This window comes from Temnothorax nylanderi, unplaced genomic scaffold (assembly GCF_030848795.1).
Source record: "Temnothorax nylanderi isolate EJ_2023f unplaced genomic scaffold, tnyl_v1.0 TNYL_tig0018_pilon, whole genome shotgun sequence".
Classification (NCBI taxonomy): Eukaryota; Metazoa; Arthropoda; class Insecta; order Hymenoptera; family Formicidae; genus Temnothorax; species Temnothorax nylanderi.
Window position 1 is genome coordinate 792777 of NW_027249080.1, and position 23773 is coordinate 816549.

The 23773-nt window shown below is 41.3% G+C and overlaps 3 protein-coding genes across 5 annotated transcripts in view; 1 reads left to right on the forward strand and 2 right to left on the reverse strand.

Annotated features, from left to right (window-relative positions):
• Positions 1 to 13918, forward strand: part of LOC139768806 (uncharacterized) — a 118191-nt gene extending 104273 nt beyond the window's left edge. For all 3 annotated transcript variants that reach the window (XM_071699369.1, XM_071699370.1, XM_071699372.1), the window contains one exon: positions 9922 to 13918. In XM_071699369.1, the coding sequence (XP_071555470.1) occupies positions 9922 to 10209 (288 nt within the window). In that variant the 3' untranslated portion in view covers positions 10210 to 13918. The remainder of the gene's footprint in view (positions 1 to 9921) is intronic.
• A 208-nt stretch (positions 13919 to 14126) lies between these two features.
• LOC139768805 (alpha-amylase 4N-like) lies at positions 14127 to 16796 on the reverse strand. Its single transcript, XM_071699368.1, has 5 exons — positions 16556 to 16796; positions 15836 to 16269; positions 15265 to 15631; positions 14668 to 15156; positions 14127 to 14343 (listed from the first exon to the last, which is right to left on the reverse strand). Exons 1-5 carry the CDS (start codon positions 16733 to 16735, stop codon positions 14326 to 14328), a joined length of 1488 nt encoding a protein of 495 aa, XP_071555469.1. The 5' UTR covers positions 16736 to 16796; the 3' UTR covers positions 14127 to 14325.
• Positions 16797 to 18519: 1723 nt separating this feature from the next.
• LOC139768808 (alpha-amylase A-like) lies at positions 18520 to 23313 on the reverse strand. Its single transcript, XM_071699373.1, has 5 exons — positions 23096 to 23313; positions 22034 to 22464; positions 19308 to 19692; positions 18735 to 19220; positions 18520 to 18656 (listed from the first exon to the last, which is right to left on the reverse strand). The coding sequence occupies exons 1-5, from the start codon at positions 23273 to 23275 to the stop codon at positions 18645 to 18647; spliced, it is 1494 nt and encodes a 497-aa protein (XP_071555474.1). The 5' UTR covers positions 23276 to 23313; the 3' UTR covers positions 18520 to 18644.
• Positions 23314 to 23773: the final 460 nt, after the last annotated feature.

Consider the following 23773-nt stretch of genomic DNA (forward strand, 5'->3'; position numbering starts at 1 on the left):
TCCTCGGATATCTTACTTGATGTTTCTTATTTTATTGGTCGTTCTATTAATTAACGAACGACAGTTATACAGTTAGCACGATAGCCAGTATTGAATTAAACTCTGGACATAAACTGATTTACAAATTTCCTATCTGAAAATGCTAGAGAAATCTATACCAGTCTATTTGTAGACATCAAGAAATATTTTAATCCTCGATTTTCAAAGTTCAACTAGGTTGTTTTAAGGTTCTTTCATGGGCCTCTTATGTCGGCGGTTATCGCAAATTTCTTATCCTCGCTAAACATTCAAATTCGCGAAAGATCCAAGACCGTGACATTTGTTCGCTGAGGAGCGCTGATGAAAGAGGAAGTTTCTTTTGGTCGCGATCATATTTCTTCAAGTTCTAACGTGTCCGACCTTTACAAAAATTCGTCATTATCCTCGTGGCGCGACTTATCATCCCGTGGACCCGTCGAATGCAATACCGCGTGGCGGGGACGAGGGAACGCGTACGTTTCTTCTGGTGGCGAACAGCGTGTAACACGTGGCAGTATCTTGTATCGGGGCCGTGGTCCCCCGCTGGTAACCGCGGTGTTTTCCCCTATGCACGACCGCTGCCATTCGCTGCGAATGGCAGTGGTGGCCACGCCGAAGCCGAGCGGGGACACACCGAGGGCGTCGTGGGGGCCTTACCGTGAGCTTCCCCTCGTACCCTCGTCTCGTGGCGTGCCTACGAGAGTAGATTTCCTGCAGATAACTCTCGGCCGCGTGGAGGTCCACCGTAGGCGCGCCCACCTTCATGTGTGTGTAATAATGCGGAAAATGTCGGGGTATTTTTAAGAATACTTAATGGAAATTCGCAATAAAAACAGCATAAAAATAAAAGTTCCAGGGAGACAGTCTCTTCAAATAACATTTATTTATATTTTGGATCTTTTATTCTTCTTTTTATACATTGTAAGTTTCAAGATTTAATATAGTAATTTTGATATTTCTTGTATCGATGGACATCGAAAAATGTTTCATCGCATCAGCAGATAGTCGTTGCACGTACGGATGTATCGTGCGCGCCTGATACTCGGGTTCACGCGAGGCCATTGCAAGGTTACCTCGCGAAGATATTTCCTCCCCACTTTCTCTATTTTGAACGCTCCGGTGCACTCTTGAAACTGTTCACTTGGTGTGCTGTAAGATCGCTAGGTCTAAGAACTCATTGAAGCTCGTATTATTTACGTACGTAAGAATTTTCATGTAAACAGCCGAGATATCCTAAACAGTAGCTATTTCTCCGTTATAATTGTGATATAAATTGATAACATGATCAATCGTACCACTTTAACGGTGCGTTATACGTCTGAATAATCGCTCATAACTCCCGAAAGCGTGTTATTCTTAAAATTAAAATGCTGATTTCTGATAAAGTCTAAAATACAAGACAAATCTGTCGAGATAAGAGAAATGGCTAACGCACCATGCGGGATACATACATAAATAAGACATCAAGACGATTATCATTTGTTTACCGAACGCACATAAATTTGACGACGAGTTTTGTCCCATGCCGTTGGGCGTGAAAAATATATGTATGGAATTAAATTAAGAGATTTGGCTAATGGGTGGGATGTATCTGTCAGTGAAATAACTGTTTTTAACAATCCGCATTTATCTTACAATAAAGATAAGATGTTATTTGAAATCGAATTTTGTAGCTATTACTTGCAGATTGCTTTATGATCCGCACTAATCAATTTTAACGTATTTGTGATACAACAAAATGGATTACAGATTAATTAATTGCGATATATAATTCTCATATTCCAACGTAGTATCTCCCAGTTGGTATTATCTGTTTATTTTTTATTTTTTGCTTTTTTATTTTGCGGTAACGTAAAAATTAATTCCTTTAGTAATCAAAATCGCGAATAAATCAACTTCTTGATGGGCTTAGCAATACATTTCCATTTACACATTGGCCTCAGCAAGCAGAAGTAAGAAGGCCCTTCGTATATTCTCGATATTAATTGCAAGCATGCCGAATCGGATGGATTTATCGGCGCCGCTTTATCGCGAACGGTGCACTAATAGCAAGTTACCTGTGAAAAGGGACTTAGTGTGCCGCGGACAGGAATTTATCAGAAGTGTAGCCAATAACAGAAAGCGGTTGTGGGCAACGTACGGAGGCGGCAATTTGTACGCTGTCGATAATAATGTATAATCATCAACGTAATCCTTTTCTCGAACACGATATTTCTCGCTTCGTAGAAGTGAGATTAGTGTCGTAATGTAAGAAGAAATGGAAAGACATCTAGCTGCTTTTTCAAAACCATAAACCGTAATATACGATGATAACTCGAGAATGCTGTACGGCATCGCAGTTTCAGAATTGCAGCTCACGCAATTTAGAAAAGCCATTTCCCCATTGACTAATCGTTCGTACAGCTTTTTATTATTGTACTACGTGAGCGCACACGCACGTACGCACATACGCACGTATCCGCTTGACCCTGAACTTTCTAAGCTAATTTGAATTCTTGGCTCGTGTTCGTAGGTGTGCTCGGACCTCTCGTAACGACCTCGCCTCGTTACTTCCGGTGAAAACTCCGCGATTCGCACGCGACTCGAGAAAGTCGAATCTATCCTATTATAAGGTGGAAAATCGCACAATGGGCTAGATGTCATTTTCTAAAATGTGAAAACCATGAGATTCTTGGCTTTGTTATTTGCAATACTGAATGGCATAATGTTGTTGTTTCGCTCTTCTTCGTAATACTGACCGAGGCATGAGAATTTTGGAATAACCTGAGGCCTCACACGTTCCGAGAAATCTCCGAGACGGCCCACGCGAACGGAATAAATTTCTGTCGAAGTAGTCTCGATCGCGAGCGGAACAATCGGAGAAAGTATCGCGTACGGTTGCAAAAAAAGGTACACGCGAAAGGTCGGTTCGATAACGAGATCGTGATACCACATTATGCAGTGCGGTCGCGTGGAGCATTGATATCACCAGACACTTTCTCTACGAGTGACAATCGTTAAATCGCGCCTTATTTTCAACATATTCATACAGTGAATAGTTACAGTTAATCAATATATTTTTTATGATTAATTTGATTTCATGTTTCTATCTCAAAGCCACATTGATTAGGAAACGGAGCGAAACTAATTTAAAAAATCTCAGCGAAAATCACATTGTTACAGAACGACGGTCGAGTTGTTGCCGAACCGTTATCACGAGACCTGCACGCAAAAGCTCGCGTTCCAGGGCAGAGCCAAGCACATTGCTCATATACGCGCATCGAATTTCCTTAATCGTCTTTTCCGCGCGGCCAACGCGCCAAGTAGGATGGCGCCGTTTCGGATCGTCCTCGTTATCCCCCTCTTGATTTTCATCGCGGAAACGTCACCGCTCGCATCGGGGCGAGCTGGCTCCGAGTCGGTTCTGTTCCACCTCGTTCCAGCTCGCTCGTTCCCTGGGATTCGCGCGAGGGAGGGTTCCGGGGGGAGAACGGGCGGCATAAAGACGAGCACCGTGGCCGTGAACGTGGCTTCATTACCGGGAAACCTGTTAGTTATGCTAATATCGTCTTACAAACCCTTCATTATCGTTGATGAGCAATTAATACGCCTGCCTGGTCCCCTCGCTTGGCAGTGCTAATGCACTCTGAATGTCTCTCAATTATACGGCGACGTTGCCCGCGAAGCCGATCGAGATTAACGCTCGAGATCCGCTTTTCCCCTGCTTTTTTTCTCTTTTTCTTTTTCTCCTTATCCCGTCTATGCGCCTCTGTATTGTCCAACGACGGTGACTCCGACATACATCTTTAATCGTACGTTTCATGAATTCAATGAATTTCGATGCAGTCTGGGACAGGATGATACATTTTGCTCGGGTGATAAATGCGATCGAACATCGAACGTTGAAATTGACGACAGCAACGAGGAGAAAATTCGCGCGAGAAACACAAGGCGCCGATGTACGAGGTCATGCAATAAAATGGGTGTGGTTGGCGTTATTGCACAAGTTCCTCGATACGGTAAAGTGGAGAAAAGGGCACACTTGCTGCAGCCAGGAGCAAATTCAACGAATTCAAGAGAGGGACAATCGCAAGATCTTTTAGCGATTTGGCAATGCATGCGTCTATAATTCGCAAGGGATCGTCAAGCGGACCGTGCTGATACTTAAAGAAAGAGACGTCGCATTTCGGGTGCGCGCGAAGCAGAAACGGAGAAGAGACACGGCCAGCGATACTCTCTGGAATCGGAGCGAATTGAAGGCGTGACGTAGGTACCCGGCGCATCCGCGAAGACGAAGAAGGAAGGAAGAAAACGCCGGAGGAGGAACGAGGACGTGAGGCGCGATGGTCGGAGGGAGCCGCGCAACGGGGGGATGTTGATCTGGTTAGGTCGGTGCCAGCGAACGCGCCGGTCGTCGGTTAGGCTGACCGGTCGCCGTCGGCACGCCGCGCCGACCGGCCTGGCGCGGCCAGGCCGCGCTGGCGAGAGAGGCGCGCGACGACCTCGACAGGGCGTGGCGGGTCACCGTACAGTGGCGCAGAATGTCGGACGGGTTTTCTCCGGATCCTCGGCGCACGACTTTCGAAGACTCTATTATCCTTCATGCGCAATTAATAACACTATTCTACTGCGGCTCCTCGTCGAAATATTCCAAGTTAAATCGAAGAAAAAGCAGAGTAGTACGTTGATTCTAAGAAATAAAAAATTTTTTTTATTTCTGGAACAGGTTTTATTATTAAATGACAAGTAGCATTCACATTTTATATTAAATAATTGAGGAGACTTATAATTGAGTAGAATTATGCTAATGTAATAATACATAATTATATACAATACTCTATGCAGAGTTGTATATTAAAAATCATACAGTTTAATTTTGTAGATATATGTATATTTATTCTATTTTATTACATTATATTTTTACAATTCAAAAATATTATATATATGGTAATCTTTTTCTCTCTTTATCTCTTTCACTTTCTCGTATATAAAATCTTTGCCGATCATACTTCTGCTGCACGATCTTCCAACTACAGACGTGAACGGATTATGTAATGTATGTATATAACACCAGTCGATCCATGAACGTGTTCATCGCGGGAGACAATGTTCACGCTTGTTGATCCATTACGGCGTGTCGGTGCGGCGCGAATCGCCGATTCTTACGCGCGCACCTTGTTGGTACACCGGCGGCATCGCCCTTTCTCACGGAACAATTCCGCGCGAGGTCGCGCGGTGAAACGAAAACACGCGTGTGGAATTTCTAGCGCGAGCCCGCCGACGCAAATTCTCAACCTCGGTTCGTCCCCGTGTAGAATTCAGCGCGCGATTGCAGGCGGCGGCGCGCTCTGCCCTTCGCGCGAGCGCCGCTCTCCCATATAAGGGATCTCGAGAGCGAGCAACAACAGCCTGGGGATCTCCTTCGGTAGCGGCCAACAAAAGTTGCAGCGCGCTCGCTTTTATTGGTTAACGCTTCATTCCCCGTGCGACGGCTCGCCGCGGTCGCTCGGCATTCATTCGGCAGCAATGCAACGCAATGTTACGCCGGCGATGCGTAGGTGAGATACACGTGTAACGTATAATCTAACGCGTTAAAAGAATGGTGGGTTAGAGTTGAAACACAATGCGGTACGGTATTGTTTCCGCAGGATCGTACAAAGGGAGGCGATGAGTAGACTGGAACAATAGCAACTACCAATCTGGTCCTAATTGTTAGCTGATTGTGAGCTTCTATTTCATGGGAGGAGGCAACGTCTCCCGATAAAAATCCTGCTTTCAATTTAAACGATAATTAACGCTGATCAAACAAAGAACTTGGTTTACTAAACCAGTCCTTGTTGCGGAACAACGTTCTCGAAAAATAAATGTATTCGTAAAAGGAGTTGCGATAATTAGGAAAGGCAGTAACGTAAAAGTCATCCGCAGATGTTAGTTGCATATGCGACAGGACTGTTTGAAGTTATCCTGAAACGTCGCTTATATCTACCTGCCATTTTGTAACACGACAGGTGTAATAATGACTGAGACAGTCAGAAGTAGCTATGAAACGGACGCGACTTTTAATGGCAGAGAACTGTTAGGAGCTTGTCTTAGAGTGGTGTTACGCGGTAACTTTACGCCGTTGAATAATTAAAAGAAAAAGGAAACATTTTATGCGCCATAAATATTGTTTCGCCGTGACGCTATCGACGGGCGACTTTTAAGAAATTTAAGGTTTCGCCCGCAAATAATAGCGCAAACGTCGTGAAAATTGATTTATGCATGATTCATCGTGCAACGCATATATGCGCTAATGCCGACCTGTGTCAGCTTAATCGATAAATTAACAGCTGTGGAGATAAATGTGAGCCAAACAGGTGTAACAGATGTTACCTCAATATCTAGTACTCCAGTTTATTATAATTCTATTGCTCGAACTTTCGAACCATGAATGATCTCTTTTACCGGTTAATTGAAAGACTATAACTAGGATTGCAATTTAAAATTACTATAATTGCTACAACTTGCTATAATTAAGCTAGGCCTAATTGCAGAGGCCTGATTTCGGGTCACTAATTCTTGTATTGCCTTCTACACCTGTGCCTCAGAAAAAAAAAGAATTCGACGATCGCCCGAGCGTCCAAGAACGAATTCTTTGAACTCACTGCGTGTAGTTTAACGTGACGTGGTTCCGACTGAGTGATCTCTTAAGGTTATAACCGCGAGATTCCTCAGGTCGAGGATTCGAGCTCGGCAAGAAAGGAGCCGTTATTTTTCGAGGATTCTCCGTCTTTTCCCAGGTCACGGTCGGATGCAACCTCGCGGATATTCCTGGCGAGTCTCTTTATCTCGAGACGAACTGGCATTCGCTTGCGACAAATTTATGTCGTTTACCGTAGACAGCATGCTTTTCTAAGCTTATCTGCAGTGCGGTCATTTAAATTAACATGCAAATATAAAGATTAAAATAATTAAGAAAGTATTATTGATCGTGATTATGGCGTACGTAAGTTACTAAGCAGTACTGCGGTTTCTAATGCGATATCTACATTCACTTAAATGAATAGAAGATTTTATTATATATTATGGATACAGCAGAGGGGCCCACGAGCCGCGATTTTAGCGAGGGGGCACGAGACGCACAATAAATATCGCAAATCGCAACGCGCATTTATATCGTTACACGAACGTTTCCTATGTTCGCCAATTTAAATTCCGCTTAGTGCCCATCTTGGCCCGCGGGCATATCTGATAAGCCTACGCGCATAATTTAAGAAGAGGGCAGTCCTCCCTCATCCCCCTCGCGTTCACGAGACGCAGTGACGCGCGAATAATTTAATAACACATGCTCCTGGAGCCGGAGCGCATCTTTGCGAGCTCCGTACCACGTCGGCGCACGACGAGTACGCGAGGGGGACCTAACATCGTGTTTGTGGAAGGTATAATTGATGCAGGACCAGCCGGGAGATCGCGTTTGCCCTTAAGAGTTTGGAACTGGGTGGAGAAAATATAGGTTGTCTTCGTTACCCGGCCTTTGGTGCGCGCCCGGTCGCCCGCGGTGCAACACGAGGATGATATATTCGCTGCAACTGCAGCTGCGCCGTGCCGCGCCGCGCCGCGCCGCATCGCGCGAGTCGAACGGCCATGCCGCCTCGGTCGTTTCGTGAGATTTCAAAACTGTCTGCTCCACGCTACCTCACGAAAACAATGAGGCATCTTCCTCATCAAGCTGCGGGTGGACACGTTTTTTAATGCAACTAGTACCAAAGTTGTTCTCCCTTTGGAATGTGAAATCAATAAGTTGTCAAATAAGACGCTCAGAAGAAGCTACCTTTTTATAATATATAATTTGATTGTGAATCGAATTTACAATGCGTATTTAAATAATTTCATAACAATTTGGATTACAATTGTACAAGATTATGTGGGTTTTGTACATGGGTAAAAAGAATTGAGCGCGCGTGATGCGAGTAGCGTGATGGACGAACGGAAATGTGGAATTACTCTTTCTCTTAATAACTAGTTTCCAGTAACGTTTCGAGGGGAATCCGAGATTTTTCTGCGCCGGACAAAGACGGTCGTACGTAGCTCAGTTTCACGGCGTGAACAGTTTCTTGCGCGCGTCGTGTGAATGACTTAACTAATTAGCGTTTTGCGCGAGGCGACCGTGAAGAGGCGGCTTTTCTCGCGCGTGGCTGACTCTTCGTACTCCGTACCGTTAGAACCGCGAATGCATCGAGAATCCGAAACAGTGTCGGGCCTATTTACCGTAATCAATGATTATGCGTTTTACTGTCGACGATTATGCGAGCCTCATTGTTACCGCGAGATCTCCCTGGACTCGCGCCTAGCAATATAGATTCCCTGTTGCGCGATGAATTCCCTTGATATTTCTTCGCGCGATGCGCACGTAGATAAATCGTAGATTAGAAGTCGCTTGGCGAAACGGTCAGCGAGCACCTACATTCAGCCCAGCGGCATGAATGCAACACCTGTTAGATTCCAAGTTCATAACGCGTATTATTGCTAGTTGAACGATGATCGGTAAAAATAAGTGACTTAAAAAGAAACAATTGTGTGTGAAATTAGTACAATTATTGTATACGAAACTCTGTAAACTTAATTTACTTAAGGCATGATTAATCCAATTTTGCATATTGTTTAGACTTAGCTTAAAGGATTTAAAAGATGAATCCTTCACTTACAATACATCCAATATTATTGAAATCGATCGTCGTACAGTACGAAAGCACAAAGATCGACAGGCGCTTCCTTCGGTGACAAATAACCCTCGCACTTACGAGTACCCTCCGAAAGCCGGCCAATTAGACGCTATCTGTGCGAGAGGAAGGAGAGAGAAAGACAGGCAGGGAGGGAGAGAGAGAGAGAGAGAGAGAGAAAGAAAGAAAAGAGACCTGAATGCCCAGCGGCATGAATGCACGGCCTCGATCTCCGCGTCGATCCCGATCCCCCTCCTTCAACGAGGGAGCCCGACATGCGCGAAGGAAGGAGACCGGTCTGCCGTTGCGTGTGCGGCTCGCATTACGGCGCTGAATATTTCATTCATAAGCGGGCCCGAGCAATTACCGTATTCCACGAACGTGTGTGGTGCGCGCAAGGGACGTCCGCGATCGCGCTTACGTACACGCGCGTACCGCACGCTGCACCCCGCGGTCGTTGCAGCTGCAATTACGCGAGGCGCGGCCCCCCCAGCGCCAGTGAATGAAACACATCCGCGCTCCTCTGCCTTTTTTCATCTCCTTCTCTTTTTCCTCTCTTTGCCCCCTTCCGTTTCGCGTTCCGCCTTCGCGGCCGTCTTCCTCCGCTCCTTTTCTTCCTCTTCTCCGATTTCCTCCCGACAGGCGGACCAATATTGACTTTTTGCACGCCGACGGAAATAGCGATCCCGCCTTCCCCACCCGATCGTGTCTCGCGTGAGACGAATTCGCGGGATTCCGCGCGACAGCGAGGTCGCAGCTGCCGCGAGGGAACGATCCTCGGCCGCGATTCGAGCCGGTCGGAGGTCGACGGTACATGCGTACGTGTCCCGCTCCGCACGTGGAGGTATGCGTCGGGGACCGAGAAATATACAAAAGAGTAGCGTTAACGAACGGGCGTTCCGCACAACCAGAGTTTTAGATGCCGCGAATTCCAATAATATCCGTGTCTCCACTAGCTCTTTGCTTGCAAATTAACGATCATGAAATAAAGACTCGGAGATATCATTGACAAAAAAATTAACATTTATAATTAGCATATCGTTATAGTAGAGCGCTATTTATATTTCTAATAGAAATCTTCGGTATATATATTAGGAAACATAATTTTTTATCCAACAGTTTTCGACTCTGCGCTCTCAGGATAATTTAAAAGAGACCAACGAAAATTCTTTCGCTCGTCGCAGAGTGTATCGCTAATAACACGCTGTCACATTTCTGTTTGCAGAATTTCCGGGAGCACCGTATAGACGGTGCGGCACTGCCGCTACTCTCGGAGAACCACCTGACAGGCACGATGGGCATGAAGCTCGGTCCAGCCTTGAAGCTGCGCGTGATGTTGGCTCGGAAACTCGGTGCCTGCACGGTATGCTTGCACTGTGCCCACTGTCACCAAACGCCGCTACCGGTATTGAGCGCAGCAGCCGCGGCGGTGACGCAACAGCAACAGCAGCAGCAGCAGCAACAACAACAACAACAGACGCCGAGTCGGCGACCCAGCAGCACAGGGAACTGACAAACAATGGCGGAGACTCCCCCGTTAGGGTCCGAGACAGCACCGGTCAGCGTGATCCTGGCGCCATCGTCTCCGGACCCGAACCGGGCCCTCAGGATAGAACGGCGCGTACCCCGCCCGGTACGCAAGCCGGAAGTCGTCTTCAAAAAGCCTATCAAGCAGTGACACGCGAACGACGTGCTCAATCGGAAGAAGACGATTTCGTATATCATGGAGACTCCGCCTGTTGTCAGTAATTAAGCACCCGGAAGAACTTTTAGAGATAGAAACTCAGACCGAGAGAGTTTTAGCCGAGATTGGACTGCAAGATATGAAAGAGAGAGGAAAAGAGTGAGAGGGAGGGTTCGGTTAACGTAGCGCGCATAGCATATAGAGCGTTGAATACTCGAGAATGGAAATATTTTTGAGTATTCGATCCTTGATTTCCATCGATCATCAGGATAATCTAAAGCCTAAACTGTAGAGACCTGAAGTACTGTATTTTAGCGAAACTGCAAGCTTCGACTGTATCGGCGGATTACGTAGAACTTAGACGCAGCATGGCGAAGGTATGTTAATTAATAATTGCCCATAATGAAACTGAAGATTAAAGGATTGAGACAAACTTAGCTTCATTTTCGATTGCTTACTGAACGAGCAATATTTGGATAGAGAAACGGAGAAATATTTTTGAAAATTCTATATGTATAGCAATGATAGAAACCGTTGAATAGTTACAATCGCGTGGAAAGACAGTCGGAGAAAGAATTTTAGCTGAATCACGATAGTGTACATACATACATTGCTGCGAGAATAGATCTACGTATGATAATTGAAGAATTAGTCAAATAACGATTTTTACACTTGAATGTGTATTTATTTTATTTAAAACTATATTCTGATTATATTTAAAACTATATTCTGATAAATCTATTAGATAATTTGGCTAAAGATTTAATCTTTATTTGCACCTAGGAGATTGTATCAAATTCAATAGAAGTCACAATCAACGGATAAAGGAATGATGAATATTAATTTTCTTTTGTATTTATAAATAACAGTAATAATATTCATACAAAAATATGACGGCATAGATCTATGTGGGGATTTGTAAAAATATAGGTAATTTTAAAACTTGTTATGATCTCTATCATGGATTCAGTACTTAAATAGTATATTTTGCACTGTGAGAAATAGAAAATTAGGAATGCATGTTGAACGAATAACATACATTGTTCACATTGCGTAATATACGATTATCTTCCATCTTCCATCGATGACAAATATATCAGGGATACATTTTTGTTTAAATTATTTATTTAAATATTTTATTAAATAAATATTACATATAAATTTCCGCTATCCAAGTCTACAAATAAGCAATTTTTGTTTTTTATTTTTTCTATACTAACATGTTTAAAAACTTTTCTAAAATATTTGGTAAACTAAAAAATAGAAAATTAATCTATTAAATGTATCAAGGTACTTTCTCAAAATTACGTTGATCATTAAAATGGAATTAATATATTTGATTTTCTTTTTGAAGTTTTTCTTTTGGAAGGCGAGAAATTAATAGATAATAAATCAAACGAGTGCCTATCTTCGTAAAGTCTTCCAAGACGACGTTGTCGAGTGATCGTTCGGATTAATTTCCGATGCGCGATGGGACATTATATATTATTTTTGATTACTTGAGATCATCTTGATTGTCGATCGACAACTTTCTCGAACGGCCGAACTCGTATTTTTGTACGTCATGCGAAAAGTCGACGAAATGAGGAACCACTAACTCGATGTCGAAAAAGAGAAAGAAAAAAAATAAAGAGAGGAGGTGTGCGTGAGAGGTACCCGTATATGTGTACATATGTCGGAACGATTGCAATTACGTGCGAGTGTGTGAAGCGCAAGTAAGTATAGATATATTAAAAGAATACGATCTATATATGTATACATTATCAGCGAGAAGAATTACGTGCAATAACAATAAATATACGTTTCGACGCGATAACTTTTAACTACCGTAGGAGATACGTACTTGCTCAAATCGTTGTTTCTTTTATATATTTTAACGAAGTTTTTTATATGGATGAGAATTATTACGATAAATATACTAAATTATATTTTTGCTAATGTGCTCTATGTGCGGGAATAAGATCCACGTGCGAGCACACACATACACGAAAGGGAAAAACATACACATACACACAGAAGCATCGACACGCGCGATACATGGACGCGACGACGACAGTTTCACGCGCGACGGACCCGTGTAGCTCTTTAGGAATTGTACATTACAGCGCGCCTTTTTTATTTTGTGTCTCTCTTAATCTAATCTCCAAGATTCATGCGACGTCAAACGTTTATTTATTTAGAGATGTAGCAACCGTTTTGCCTTATTGTATTCACGTAACGATTAGGATGTAAATGGTGGTAGGGCGACGACGTCAAACTGCGCTTACATGTACCATTCGCGGAAGAAAATGTGCGCGGCAAACGAATCGGTTCGTAAGATGAGCAGTATTTTCTAGATTTACACACACACAGACAGACACACACACACACAAGACACGCATATATAAACAGTTGTCTGAATTTACTGCAGACCATATAAACTTATAATTGTATGTACATATACACATGATGCCTAAACAGCACGTTCCCACACGTGCGCCCGCGCTCCCGAGTTTGCGTTTCGCTGAAGAGAAAGAAAAAAAGAAGACGCGAAAATACTAGAAACTGCAGCATTTCGAAATTTATCCAAGGGTGTTCTATTTAATCAGTAAGACCGATCAGAAGTCGCGGTGAAAGAAGGAAATTCCTTCGTATTTCCTGCGGCTGATTACACAAGTCCGTTACTGCTCGTAGTACAAAATTATCAATGGTAATTAGACGCTGTAATCGCATGCGATATTACACTTGCTTCTACCTTACGCGGAATTGTAATTGTAGGTTGAGATTTGTTTACGTGCCTATTATTTATGATTAGCGATTACGCTAACTTTCGACATACATATGTATATATGATAATGACGTAACGAAACATTTCTTCTCGTTTGACGTATTTAACAGACGCGCAACGCTCATTCGGCAACTTCTTATATATTTCGAACAAACGACATCACTTTTTTTTTGTCGTATGACGAACTCGGGCGCGCTAACATTAATCGAATTAGCGGCTTTTACTTAAACAAGACCACTGTACATAACGCTTAAGCATTTATTTATGTCGTGCTTCTACAAATACCCCGTAGTATTTTATTTAGTATCTTAGTCGCGAGATTCACGCTGTTAATGCGTAATTACGAGCGTTACGCATTAATCATTTCGTGCAGCATGTTCGTTCGATAAGGAAATAAGAACGGACGGGAGGAAAGAGTTAGAGAGCGATAAATGTGCTGACAGATTCTTTTAGCGAAGGATAATTTAACCGCACACATGGATTAGAAAGAGAGAGGTGGTGAAACACACCGACGATAAGGCAATTTTTTTGTGATATTTCAAGATTTTCTATCCATCCTTCGGTATATCTCACTTCCTCAAAACCGATCGATTTTACGGTATGTGTCCACCCCATCTCACCCGATCTCCCTTCGACTTTTTTGTTTTTCCATCGCGAGTCTGTCGTGTATTACTTACGAATAACTGTCATATCATGTATAGTAGAAATTAATGGTGAAAAGAGGAAAAACAGTACATTGTTTCTGTTAAAATAAACATTGTTGAAAAATAACAGGTGTACTCCACTTAATTTGACCGATATATTCTCACAAACATTGTGTTGCGTAATTATGGGATCTTCTTTGATAGCAAATATGAGCCAATCGAAACGGTTATTATCGGATTTGATAAAGTGATAAAAATAAATGAGAGTATTGTACTCTCTGGAATTCGATGATATAAATTGGATAAAAGAAAACAAAAGTAATGATATTCTAATCTATTGATACGCAAACACTCATATTTTATTCCTAACAAGTAAAAGTACACAAACAAGTTATATTTTAAATAGTCGATCGTATAATTAATCCGAAGTGCAATTAAATTCTTTTAATCTTATACATTATGTAGCATGTTTTTTAAAATTATACTTATATACTGTATCATAGCAAGCAATTTTTAATTCGTTCAATCAGATCTTTATGATCTCACCTTTGCCTGCAAAGAAATTAATCGTATTAAAAGTTTGTTATAATAAGTAATTGAGACGTATTATTACATTCGATTTAATTCCTTCAAACGTGATATTGATAATTGCCATTAATATCCCAATTAACAATTTATTGCTTAAAAGAGTCTTGTTAATATAAACATTATTTAACGAGAGAATATTATTTAAACAAATTCTAAAATTAAGAAATTTATAGAATACGAATTATTTCTTTAAGAGAAAGGCATAATATAGATAAATTATTATAAAGATAAACGCAATAAAACATCTCATTTGAAGGAACTAAACGAACGATAAACAAAACTACTTACCCCTTGATGAATAGCGAGCATACCGTCTTCCTGGTTCAAAAGGATTTCTATGTACGCCTTTCTATCTTGATCCACTGTTACGACTTTACCAGTACACTTGTTGTTCTCCAAGTTCCCGGATATGACGTCGCAGTAAGTGCCAGGTTCCACACAGGTAAAGAGAGTCTGCTTCAAATCATATTTGTCACCATTGATCGCGATGAAGCCCGCGTTTCCGCGACAGAAGGCGATCTGATTCTGGCCATTATCCCACCAGTTGTTGACGTCGGTATTATTCGCGGCGTTTCGGAAGCGCACCATGTTGTAAATCTGACGCCATCGATGCTCGCAGACCCAGCCGTTGCCGCAGGTACCGTCAGGATTGATGGTTGGAGATAGAAGATTGCCGGCGGAGTCCTCCGGCGGGTTGGCGTCGAAAGTATCAAACTTGAAGGAACTCATGACCCGCGCGGCCCCGTAGGGATGCGCCAGCATGAAAGCCACGGCCATCTGTAATGTCGCTTGTTATCGATTCCGCCCTCGGATAAAGATAAAGTAATTCAGTCTCCGTATTTCTATATGTTTTTAATTTCTCCAGTTTTCTCGAGAATTACTTGCCTTGTACAGCTTCGATGACTTGTAGGTGAGGATATTGGGGTTGCCACGCTGAGTATCGTGATTGTCGATAAATACCAGAGCATCCTGGGACGGTAACAGGCCCCAAGCTTCTCCCCAATTGACGAACCATTTCAACGGATTGTTTCCGTTCAAGGAGTTGCTGATCTCCATGCCGTAACGGAATTCCGTTACCGCGCCGAAAGAGTTGTATTCATATTTACTGATTGCCTCGCCGCCGTAATCGATTACCTCTTGAACTATATAGGGCCGCGCGTCTGAAGGGAAATGATGCTCGGGATTGAGATTTTTCAACCGAGAGAAGATCGTTTTTAGATCTTCCGGCCACATGTGTTTAGCTGCGTCTACTCTAAAATCCAGAAATTAGTGGGACTTTTATCTCGGTAAAATATGAATATGCATGTATCTTATTTAATTATGGCACTAAAAATTTTTATTTGTATCGGATAAGCTAAATTAGGATGATATTTAATTTCCTTCGTCGAAAGCTGCCACTTTTTCGCGGAGCATTGATTGGGAAATATCGCAACGGAACTGCAAAGATTCTGCTTACCGAAAACCAGCGACTCCAGCGTCGACGGCTTCGTTCAAGAAATTGACGATCTTCTCTCTGACATATTCCTTCGACTGATCGAGATCATGCAGACCGACCAATTCGCAATTCCGCACATTTGCCGGGTCTTTATAATTATTGATGGCGCAAGGAGGATAGTGAAAATCGTTGTGGGAATACGGTACCCCCGGATAGCTAAAGCCACGAGTATCCGCTGTCGTACCGCCGGTACCTTTTGCGTTATCGTGATCACCGGTCATGTGATTGAACACCACGTCGACGTAAATTCTCACGCCGGCGTCGTTACACCTGCGAACCATCTCCCTGAATTCGTTCGGCGTGCCCGATCTCGTGTACCATTTATAGGATATAGGCTGGTAACGTTCCCACCATGGTCTACTGCCTACGATCACATTCTCTTGGATCGGAGAAACCTGCAACAATTTATTGGGATTCGTTCTAATCATCCGCCCGATAATACACGTGATTAACGGATTAACGGATTGTTAACGTTCTACTGTTAGTCGCGGAATTTAGGGAAATGTTTTTCGGAGCAGATCAAAACAAACCTTTGTCAATTAATTAACAATTTCCTTGTTAGTTTTAACTCTCGATCCAACATTTAAAAAAAGATTATTTTTCCAGATTTTTCATGAAATTTTCTGCGGACATATTTCGCGTCATTGTCACCGCTAAATATTTTTTATCTGCCTATCTCACCTGCACGCCACCGAATCCCATGGGACCGAGGAATCTTTCACATTCATCTGCGATGTCGTGCCATTTCCATTCAAAAAGATGTACCATCCCATCATGACCGGGTACGTAGTGCAGCTCTTTCTGAGCGGCTACCGTTGACAGGATCGCTAACGCACACACTAGCACTCGCATCATGCTCATTGATGACTGATGCGCGAAATACCAGTCTCGGAAATATATAACCACATCGGCTGCCTGCACGAAGGTCAATATTGCTTTCCTGGCTACGAATGCGCGTGTCGTTTTAATGGCTACTCTATATTATATTGTGTCAACTGCGCCGGCAAAAACACATTTATCGCACAAATATCGATAAATACCGATAAATACATCTTGCAAGTACTCTAATTAATTAGTCATATTCTTTTATCTAAGAATTTTTATTGACAAAGGTTGAACAAGGTGGCAGCTGTAATAACAGTTAATAAAATTTGCATAAACAAGCGTTATCTGACTGCAGTTACTTCGGTAGAAAAGTGCGAAATCGAAAGAGTGAGAATTTATTTAAGAATTTTATCGGATTCACGAGAACAGAATTTTGTGGAAATATAACTGCATGAAACTTGATATTTTTTTCACGCGAAAATATTACTAAACTTCTTATTAAATTAATAATAATACTTAAAATATAGTTATTGAATATTATCATATACATTATTATGTTCCATAAAATTAATAGTATTACTATTGTCTAATTTAAAAGAGAGAAAAAATAGAAAAAAGCGTGAATGTAACACCATATGACTTTTTACAACTTTTTGAAAGTTTTCATCGTTCAATCTTTAAATTCTCGTAATTTTGATAAACATGTCTGCACCATTATTATATTAATGATGGAATATATGTATATAATTGCATTATATAATTGGCAAATATTTTTAAGCTGAAAATATCAGTTGATTCAGTGTTGATTCAGTCGGAAATTGCGCAACCATGAGTAATTCTTTTCATATCACGTTCTTTTCTAAAACTACACTAATTGTCTCGTTAACAAAACAAATCACGGACTTAAAACTCATCAGAGCCGCGATTCTGTAACTCGTTATGCAGTATCGTTATTGTTATATTGTCATTGCGCAGCTTTTTTACCATATATAGTATACTTGCGCAACTATCGCACATAACGACAGCACAACGAGTTACAGAATCGCACTACGGATTAGCTGAGGCAAGATTTTATTTATTAATTTAAGAAATATTATGCTGAAGTTACTCGATTGTCCTTACTCATTGAAGGAATATGCAACATTCGATATAAGATCGTGATCTTGGTAACGATTTTGAAGTTTATAAAAAGAGCACTACGGTGAGACCTTCACAAATATAAACAAAGTCGTTTTTGTGAATCTGTTACACCAAAAAATGTTCACAGGATTAGATATTTCGGTAGAATTCTAGATATATTGAAGTATTTTTTTAACAATATATTAATTCAGATAATTAATAAGTAACGAAGAAAATTTTATCTGTCTGTGGAGACTATCTTCTTGCCTCTTAAATATTACATTTTTTACTTGCCTATTCCAAATCTTTAATAGATAAATTATTTTGTGACAGTATCGTGTATTCGTGTTCGTAATATGTTAATTACGTCCGTGATTTACGGCACTTCCGCACTCGCGTATAATAATAACACAGCTTTTTAGAAAAATGTCAACTTTAATGCGAAACACTATAGAGCGCTTTATAACTCGGGGACACTAAAGGGTACGGAAACGAGAAGTAAATAGATAAGTGGCAAAATCATTAAGTCATACGTTCGAATCACAAACCGGATCCAAGCAGTCTCCAGATATCTACTTGTTGACATTTGACGAAACGATTTTTTTCTCTCTTCTTCCTCAATAGTTCCGTTATCGATCGGACACATTAGACAATAAATTACGAAACGAGACGCAGGGATGTAGCAAATATTATTACTCAAATGCAAAGAATGCAATTTTTTATTATTCAAGTGCAGTATTTAGACAACAGTAGTTACATAAGTTCATATTAGTCATATATAGATTCTTAAAATGTTGCGTATACAAGCTTATTATCCACACGTGCGTCATAGTTTCGCCTGCAAGCATACGAAAATTCAGATAATACTATCATATCTTTGTTATCTTTCTGTTTGTCGTTTTTTTATTGCACTGACCTGATTATGAAGAGCGAGCACACCTTCCGACTCGCTTGATAGAATCTCGACCGTAGCGGTACCATCGTCTTTAACTTGCACCGACTTTCCGCTGCAAGTTTTGCCGTCGACAACGTCTCCGGTTATGACATCACAATATGTCCCCGGTGGCAATCCGGTTTGCAACTTTTCGCGTAGATCACCCTCGACGTTAAAGGCGACGAAACCTTTGTCGCCGCGGGAGAAGGCGATCTGATTCTTCCCGTTGCTCCACCAATTCTTCAGCTTCTCGCCGTTTACTAGATTGCGGAATTTGACCATGCGCTGAATCTGCGGCCATCTGTGCTCGCAGACCCAACCGTTGACGCATTCACCGTTGACGATCTCAGGCGAAATGATGCTGCCATCCGAATTGGCCGGTGGGCCTTGACTGGGATCACTAAACGCGAAGGAGCTCATGACTCGAGCATAACCGTAAGGATGAGCGAGCATAAAGGCTACTGCCATCTAAATAAGAAAAAAAAACAGGATATTCTAATAGAGCAACTAAATCTCATTTATATTTATGATATTTGTCAAAGTATAAAAATCCACCTTGTACGGTTTCGGGTCCTTGTGCGTCAAAATGGAGGCTCCACCGGCACCGTGACCTCTCTGATTATCATGATTGTCAACCATGACTAACGCGTCTTTAGAGGGTATCAGTCTCCAAGCATTCTCGTCGTCGAAATTTTGCAATCTCGCCAAATTGTCCTTACCGCGGAACATATTACCCAAAACAATGCCATACTGGAACTCAATGACACTTGCGATATCATTGTACTCGAACTTGCTGACTCCCTCGCCGCCGAGATCGATGACTTCCTGATAGATGTAACACTGCGCATTCTTCGGATACCCGTTCTTAGGGGATAGGTTCTTTATTTTTTTGTAAATAGCCTTAAGATCTTGTGGCCACATATGTTTGGCGGCGTCGATGCTGCAAAGATATTAAAATATTTAGGTATGCCTGTATCAATATGATTGCGACTACTTTACTATTCAGAATATATTTTTTTAGTAGAATGAGCAGAACAGCGCGATTAATAAAGAAATTATAATATTTTTATGTAATAACACAGAGAAAACCGATGATATTACGTAATACTACAAAACTACAACGTCGCGAATGAATTATTACTGTTCGAAAAATAAATCGTAATTAATTGATTAGTTTTATTAATAAAATGCCACGTGTCGTACAAAGTTGCACCGAGTAACTCGAGATTTTCCATGCATTTCGCCGCTCTTCCTGCAGATATCTTGTTATAAATGACCGCCAATTCTGAATATCTTTTATTTCGTGTGCGGCACGCAGGCGGGATCGGTAGCTAGCGCGGCTCCGGTCAGAGGTTCAACATCCCAAACAGTTATTTCCGCGCCGAATTATGTTCGTCGGCGGGAAGCCGGCTCGTTAATTAATTAACGCTATTCGGTCAATTAAGATTTTTACCGTTTGCTCGTGGATACCGCGAACTCCATTGAATTTAATCGTACATTCGCGATAACCACCTATATGTATTTGCCAAAGGCACTTCTTGCGATGCAACACACGGTGGCTGACGCGCCGAAGGTCAGAGTTCATTGCAACCCGGAAAATGATGCGACCAGGTAGCGTTATTTATTTCCGTTTATTCATTCCGTAATTTACTTGTGGATAACACGCGATAGGATAGAGAATTATTTTACTTGTCGCAACTCCGACAATTAACTGACCGAGTTATTTAGATTTAGGACATTTTTATTTGGATTGTCGCTGCATACTTATATTTGCCTTTTATTATAAATAAAATTTTATTAAGTACGGTATCATGCTGGAAATAAAGTTACTGCCGTCATTATGAAAAGAATGCGTGTGCCTTTAAAGAAACGAAAAAAAGAAAGAAATATGCATACGTGGAAGAAAGGTATGTCGCGATTCTCATTAAGAAACAAGATTACGGCCTTCTTGTTTTCGCTATAGCGTACCTACTGTTTCAAATAATGTCACGTAAAATTATCGTACGTGCAATATCGATAATTTGCAATCGCGTTAATTTTGACACATAAGTAAATTACTGCAAGTGAAACGTCGCATATGAGAAAAAGAATCTAGATGTCGTAACAAAATCATTGTTGTTGCTGTAATATAAAAGCGAAATTTCGTAAATTGCTCAATATCTCTTTTGCTAGTAAAAAAATATGTAGAAAAATCTTTCTGAGTAAATTTGGTAATTTTAGAAACACGAAATTGCTGAAGCAGAACAAACTATTTGTTGTTGCAGCGAAATTGTGTGAGTCACTACCTTATGACGGAGAGAATCGTTCAGTTATTATAGCATGTTATAAATAATATTGTAGCAAAATTATTCTCTTAGCTTGTCACGTGCGTTCCTGCCGTCCATATAATAATTAACGGAACTTGCTATGGCAGAATGTAATATATTGTGCCATCAAACTTCCCCTTCCACGCGCGCACGGTGACTTTAGCGGCTGCCACGATTTCTTAATACGCGCCATCAACGCCACATTCCTTTTCTCGAAATATATGTAAAACATTCGCAATCCCGCGGACGCGATGCGTAGCGCAGTCTCCAAGACGGCAGCGCGCCCCGTTATCATTCCCGACGCGTGTATCGCTCTTCCGCTTGTAAAGCCACCGGTTCGGTACGAGATGGTACCGATTTCGCTGCGGGTTACAATTACGAGCGAGGCGCGTAATTAAAAGCTGATGTCCCTCATTTATTAATGCTACCAGACGAGCCGGCCTCAGTCAGTACCGCGCGGCACCGCTTCTCGTCCGGTCCGGTTTAATGTTAAACATCATCAGTCTTCGGTGCATCCTTGATGCGAGAAAGAGAAAGAGAAAGAGAGAGAGAGAGAAAGAGACAGGGGTGGGGCCGCGGAGTGCATCTCGCGAGTTTACACTTCGGATTTTATATCTCATTCGCATATTTTGCCGCGGAATGCGTATCGACCGTGCGCTGATGTTGCACGCAGATAAGGATTATCGGCGAAACGCGATCGCTGTTGCGAATGACTTAATTTTTTGTATTTTCTGCTTAGTTAAGTTCAATAGTAGAAATTGCGGATGACGGAAATTGCGAACAGGAGAATTCGTACTCATTAAATATATCTCGAACAACTCTCTCCATAATATTCCGTAACTCTTTTAACATTAAAATTTTACTATATTCTATAAATTTTTAGTTCGCGTAAACGAAAATCAATCTATCACTTTTTCTTATAGATTCTTGATAAAAATGTCACGTGATAAGAGCAGATTAGTTGAGAATAATTACCGAAAGCCAGCAGCTCCAAGATCGATGACCTTGTTAAAATATTTAATTATTTTGTTTCGGACGTTCATTTTGCTCTGATTAAGATCGTGGAGACCGGACAGCTCGCAGTTGCGAACTTCCGTAGCGTTGTTATAATTCTGGATGGCACATGGAGGGTTGAAATCTTCGGACGTGTACGGGACTCCCGGATAACTAAGCTCATCTGGTTTTGCCGACGTGCCACCGGTTCCGTATGCAGGTTGTGCAGGTCCTGTCATGTGATTGATGACCGCGTCGACGTATATTCGCACGCCAACCTTGTTACATCTTTTCACCATATCCTTAAATTCGGCTTCGTTTCCAGATCGACTAATAATTTTGTAGGAGAGTGGCTGATATCTTTCGTACCATGGTCTGTTCTCTATCACGAGATTCTCGTTTATGGGAGAAACCTACGAAAGAGTACAAGAATCTATTTCGCATTATATTTTTTATATGCGACGCGCATTTAGCGCTGTACGGAATTGACAGATAATAACAGATAAATATAAAAATACAGTGAATGTACTTTTATATTTATCTTAAAACTGCGATATTTTTATAATATTAATTTGCAAAAACAAATTTGGCAAAAATTATTCTTTAATATTGTAATAAATATTATAAATATATGCAGTAGCTTTTGTTTTCTTATTTACTTGTCCTCCAACACAGCACTCCGGCTTATCCTTAGTTATTTTGTGATAAGGTTCATGTTTCGAGTACTTTGATCTTATCATAGTAAAATTATTTTTCCATTCAAAATAAAGATGATGGAAAATTGAGAGAATGCATAGGAGAGCTGGGGAATTTTTAACGGCTCAATATGTATGTGAGATTTGGAGTATTATCAGATTTAGATTAGATATAAATTAGAGATATAAATTATAGCCTAAATTAGGCCATGTTAATGTAGATGCAAGCAAATGTTATTGTGCAAACGGAAGCAAAAGAGTGACAATCGAATCAATAAGGATTATACATATGTCATGCATATAGCAATAGTTAATGTAAATATACTATATAAGCGTTTACTGTACATACTTGTACACCACCGTAGCCCATCGGACCGAGAAAATCTTCGCATTCTTTGGCAATGTCGTTGAACTTCCATTCGAACAAGTGAACCATGGTAGTTCTATCACCGACATAATGCGGATCGTTATGCAGGTCCGCAACTGCGAACGCCAACAAGGATATGAAACCGAGGCTGAAGAACGACATCGTGACACCAAATCCGAAAATTGACTGTAATCGCTTTCCCGATATATCTGGACAATTTATAGGAAACTTCTTCGCTGATACGCGATGATTAATGAAACTATCTGACAAATGGTACGATACTCATGATAAATGTCACTATAGTATTACTAGAGCAAACTGATAATCGTCATCTGCATTATATATTGCGCTACATTTGTCATTTCTTTCTGGGGTACTGACGTTAATTGCTGATGGTCAAGGTAATTCCGTTGCAGATGGCAGCTGTCATGGTTCGATATGAAAAGCTATCAATTGTCACGCGACAAACAGACCATAAATGCAAATTATTCAGAAGTTGTGCGGAAAAATACACACGTGTAAAACAGCGCGTGTAAAATAAATTCCACAAATTCCCGTTCATAGATGTTAGTAAAATTTAAACAGGATTTAATTGACTCTCTGTCTCGAGATTCCAATAATACAATTATGAAAATGTAATTTAACTGGAAGTTCGTGAAA

Bases quoted from the DNA above. Each gene is read 5' to 3' on its own strand.
- LOC139768808 (XM_071699373.1), bottom strand. From the start codon at position 23,275: ATGTCGTTCTTCAGCCTCGGTTTCATATCCTTGTTGGCGTTCGCAGTT. The intron at 22,465-23,095 runs GTATGTACAGTA...ACTCTTTCGTAG, and splicing joins TGGGCTACGGTGGTGTACAA to GTTTCTCCCATAAACGAGAA. The intron at 19,693-22,033 runs GTAATTATTCTC...ATATCTTTGCAG, and splicing joins CTTGGAGCTGCTGGCTTTCG to CATCGACGCCGCCAAACATA.
- LOC139768805 (XM_071699368.1), bottom strand. From the start codon at position 16,735: ATGAGCATGATGCGAGTGCTAGTGTGTGCGTTAGCGATCCTGTCAACG. The intron at 16,270-16,555 runs GTGAGATAGGCA...AAATTGTTGCAG, and splicing joins TGGGATTCGGTGGCGTGCAG to GTTTCTCCGATCCAAGAGAA. The intron at 15,157-15,264 runs GCAAGTAATTCT...GCGACATTACAG, and splicing joins AGTCATCGAAGCTGTACAAG to ATGGCCGTGGCTTTCATGCT.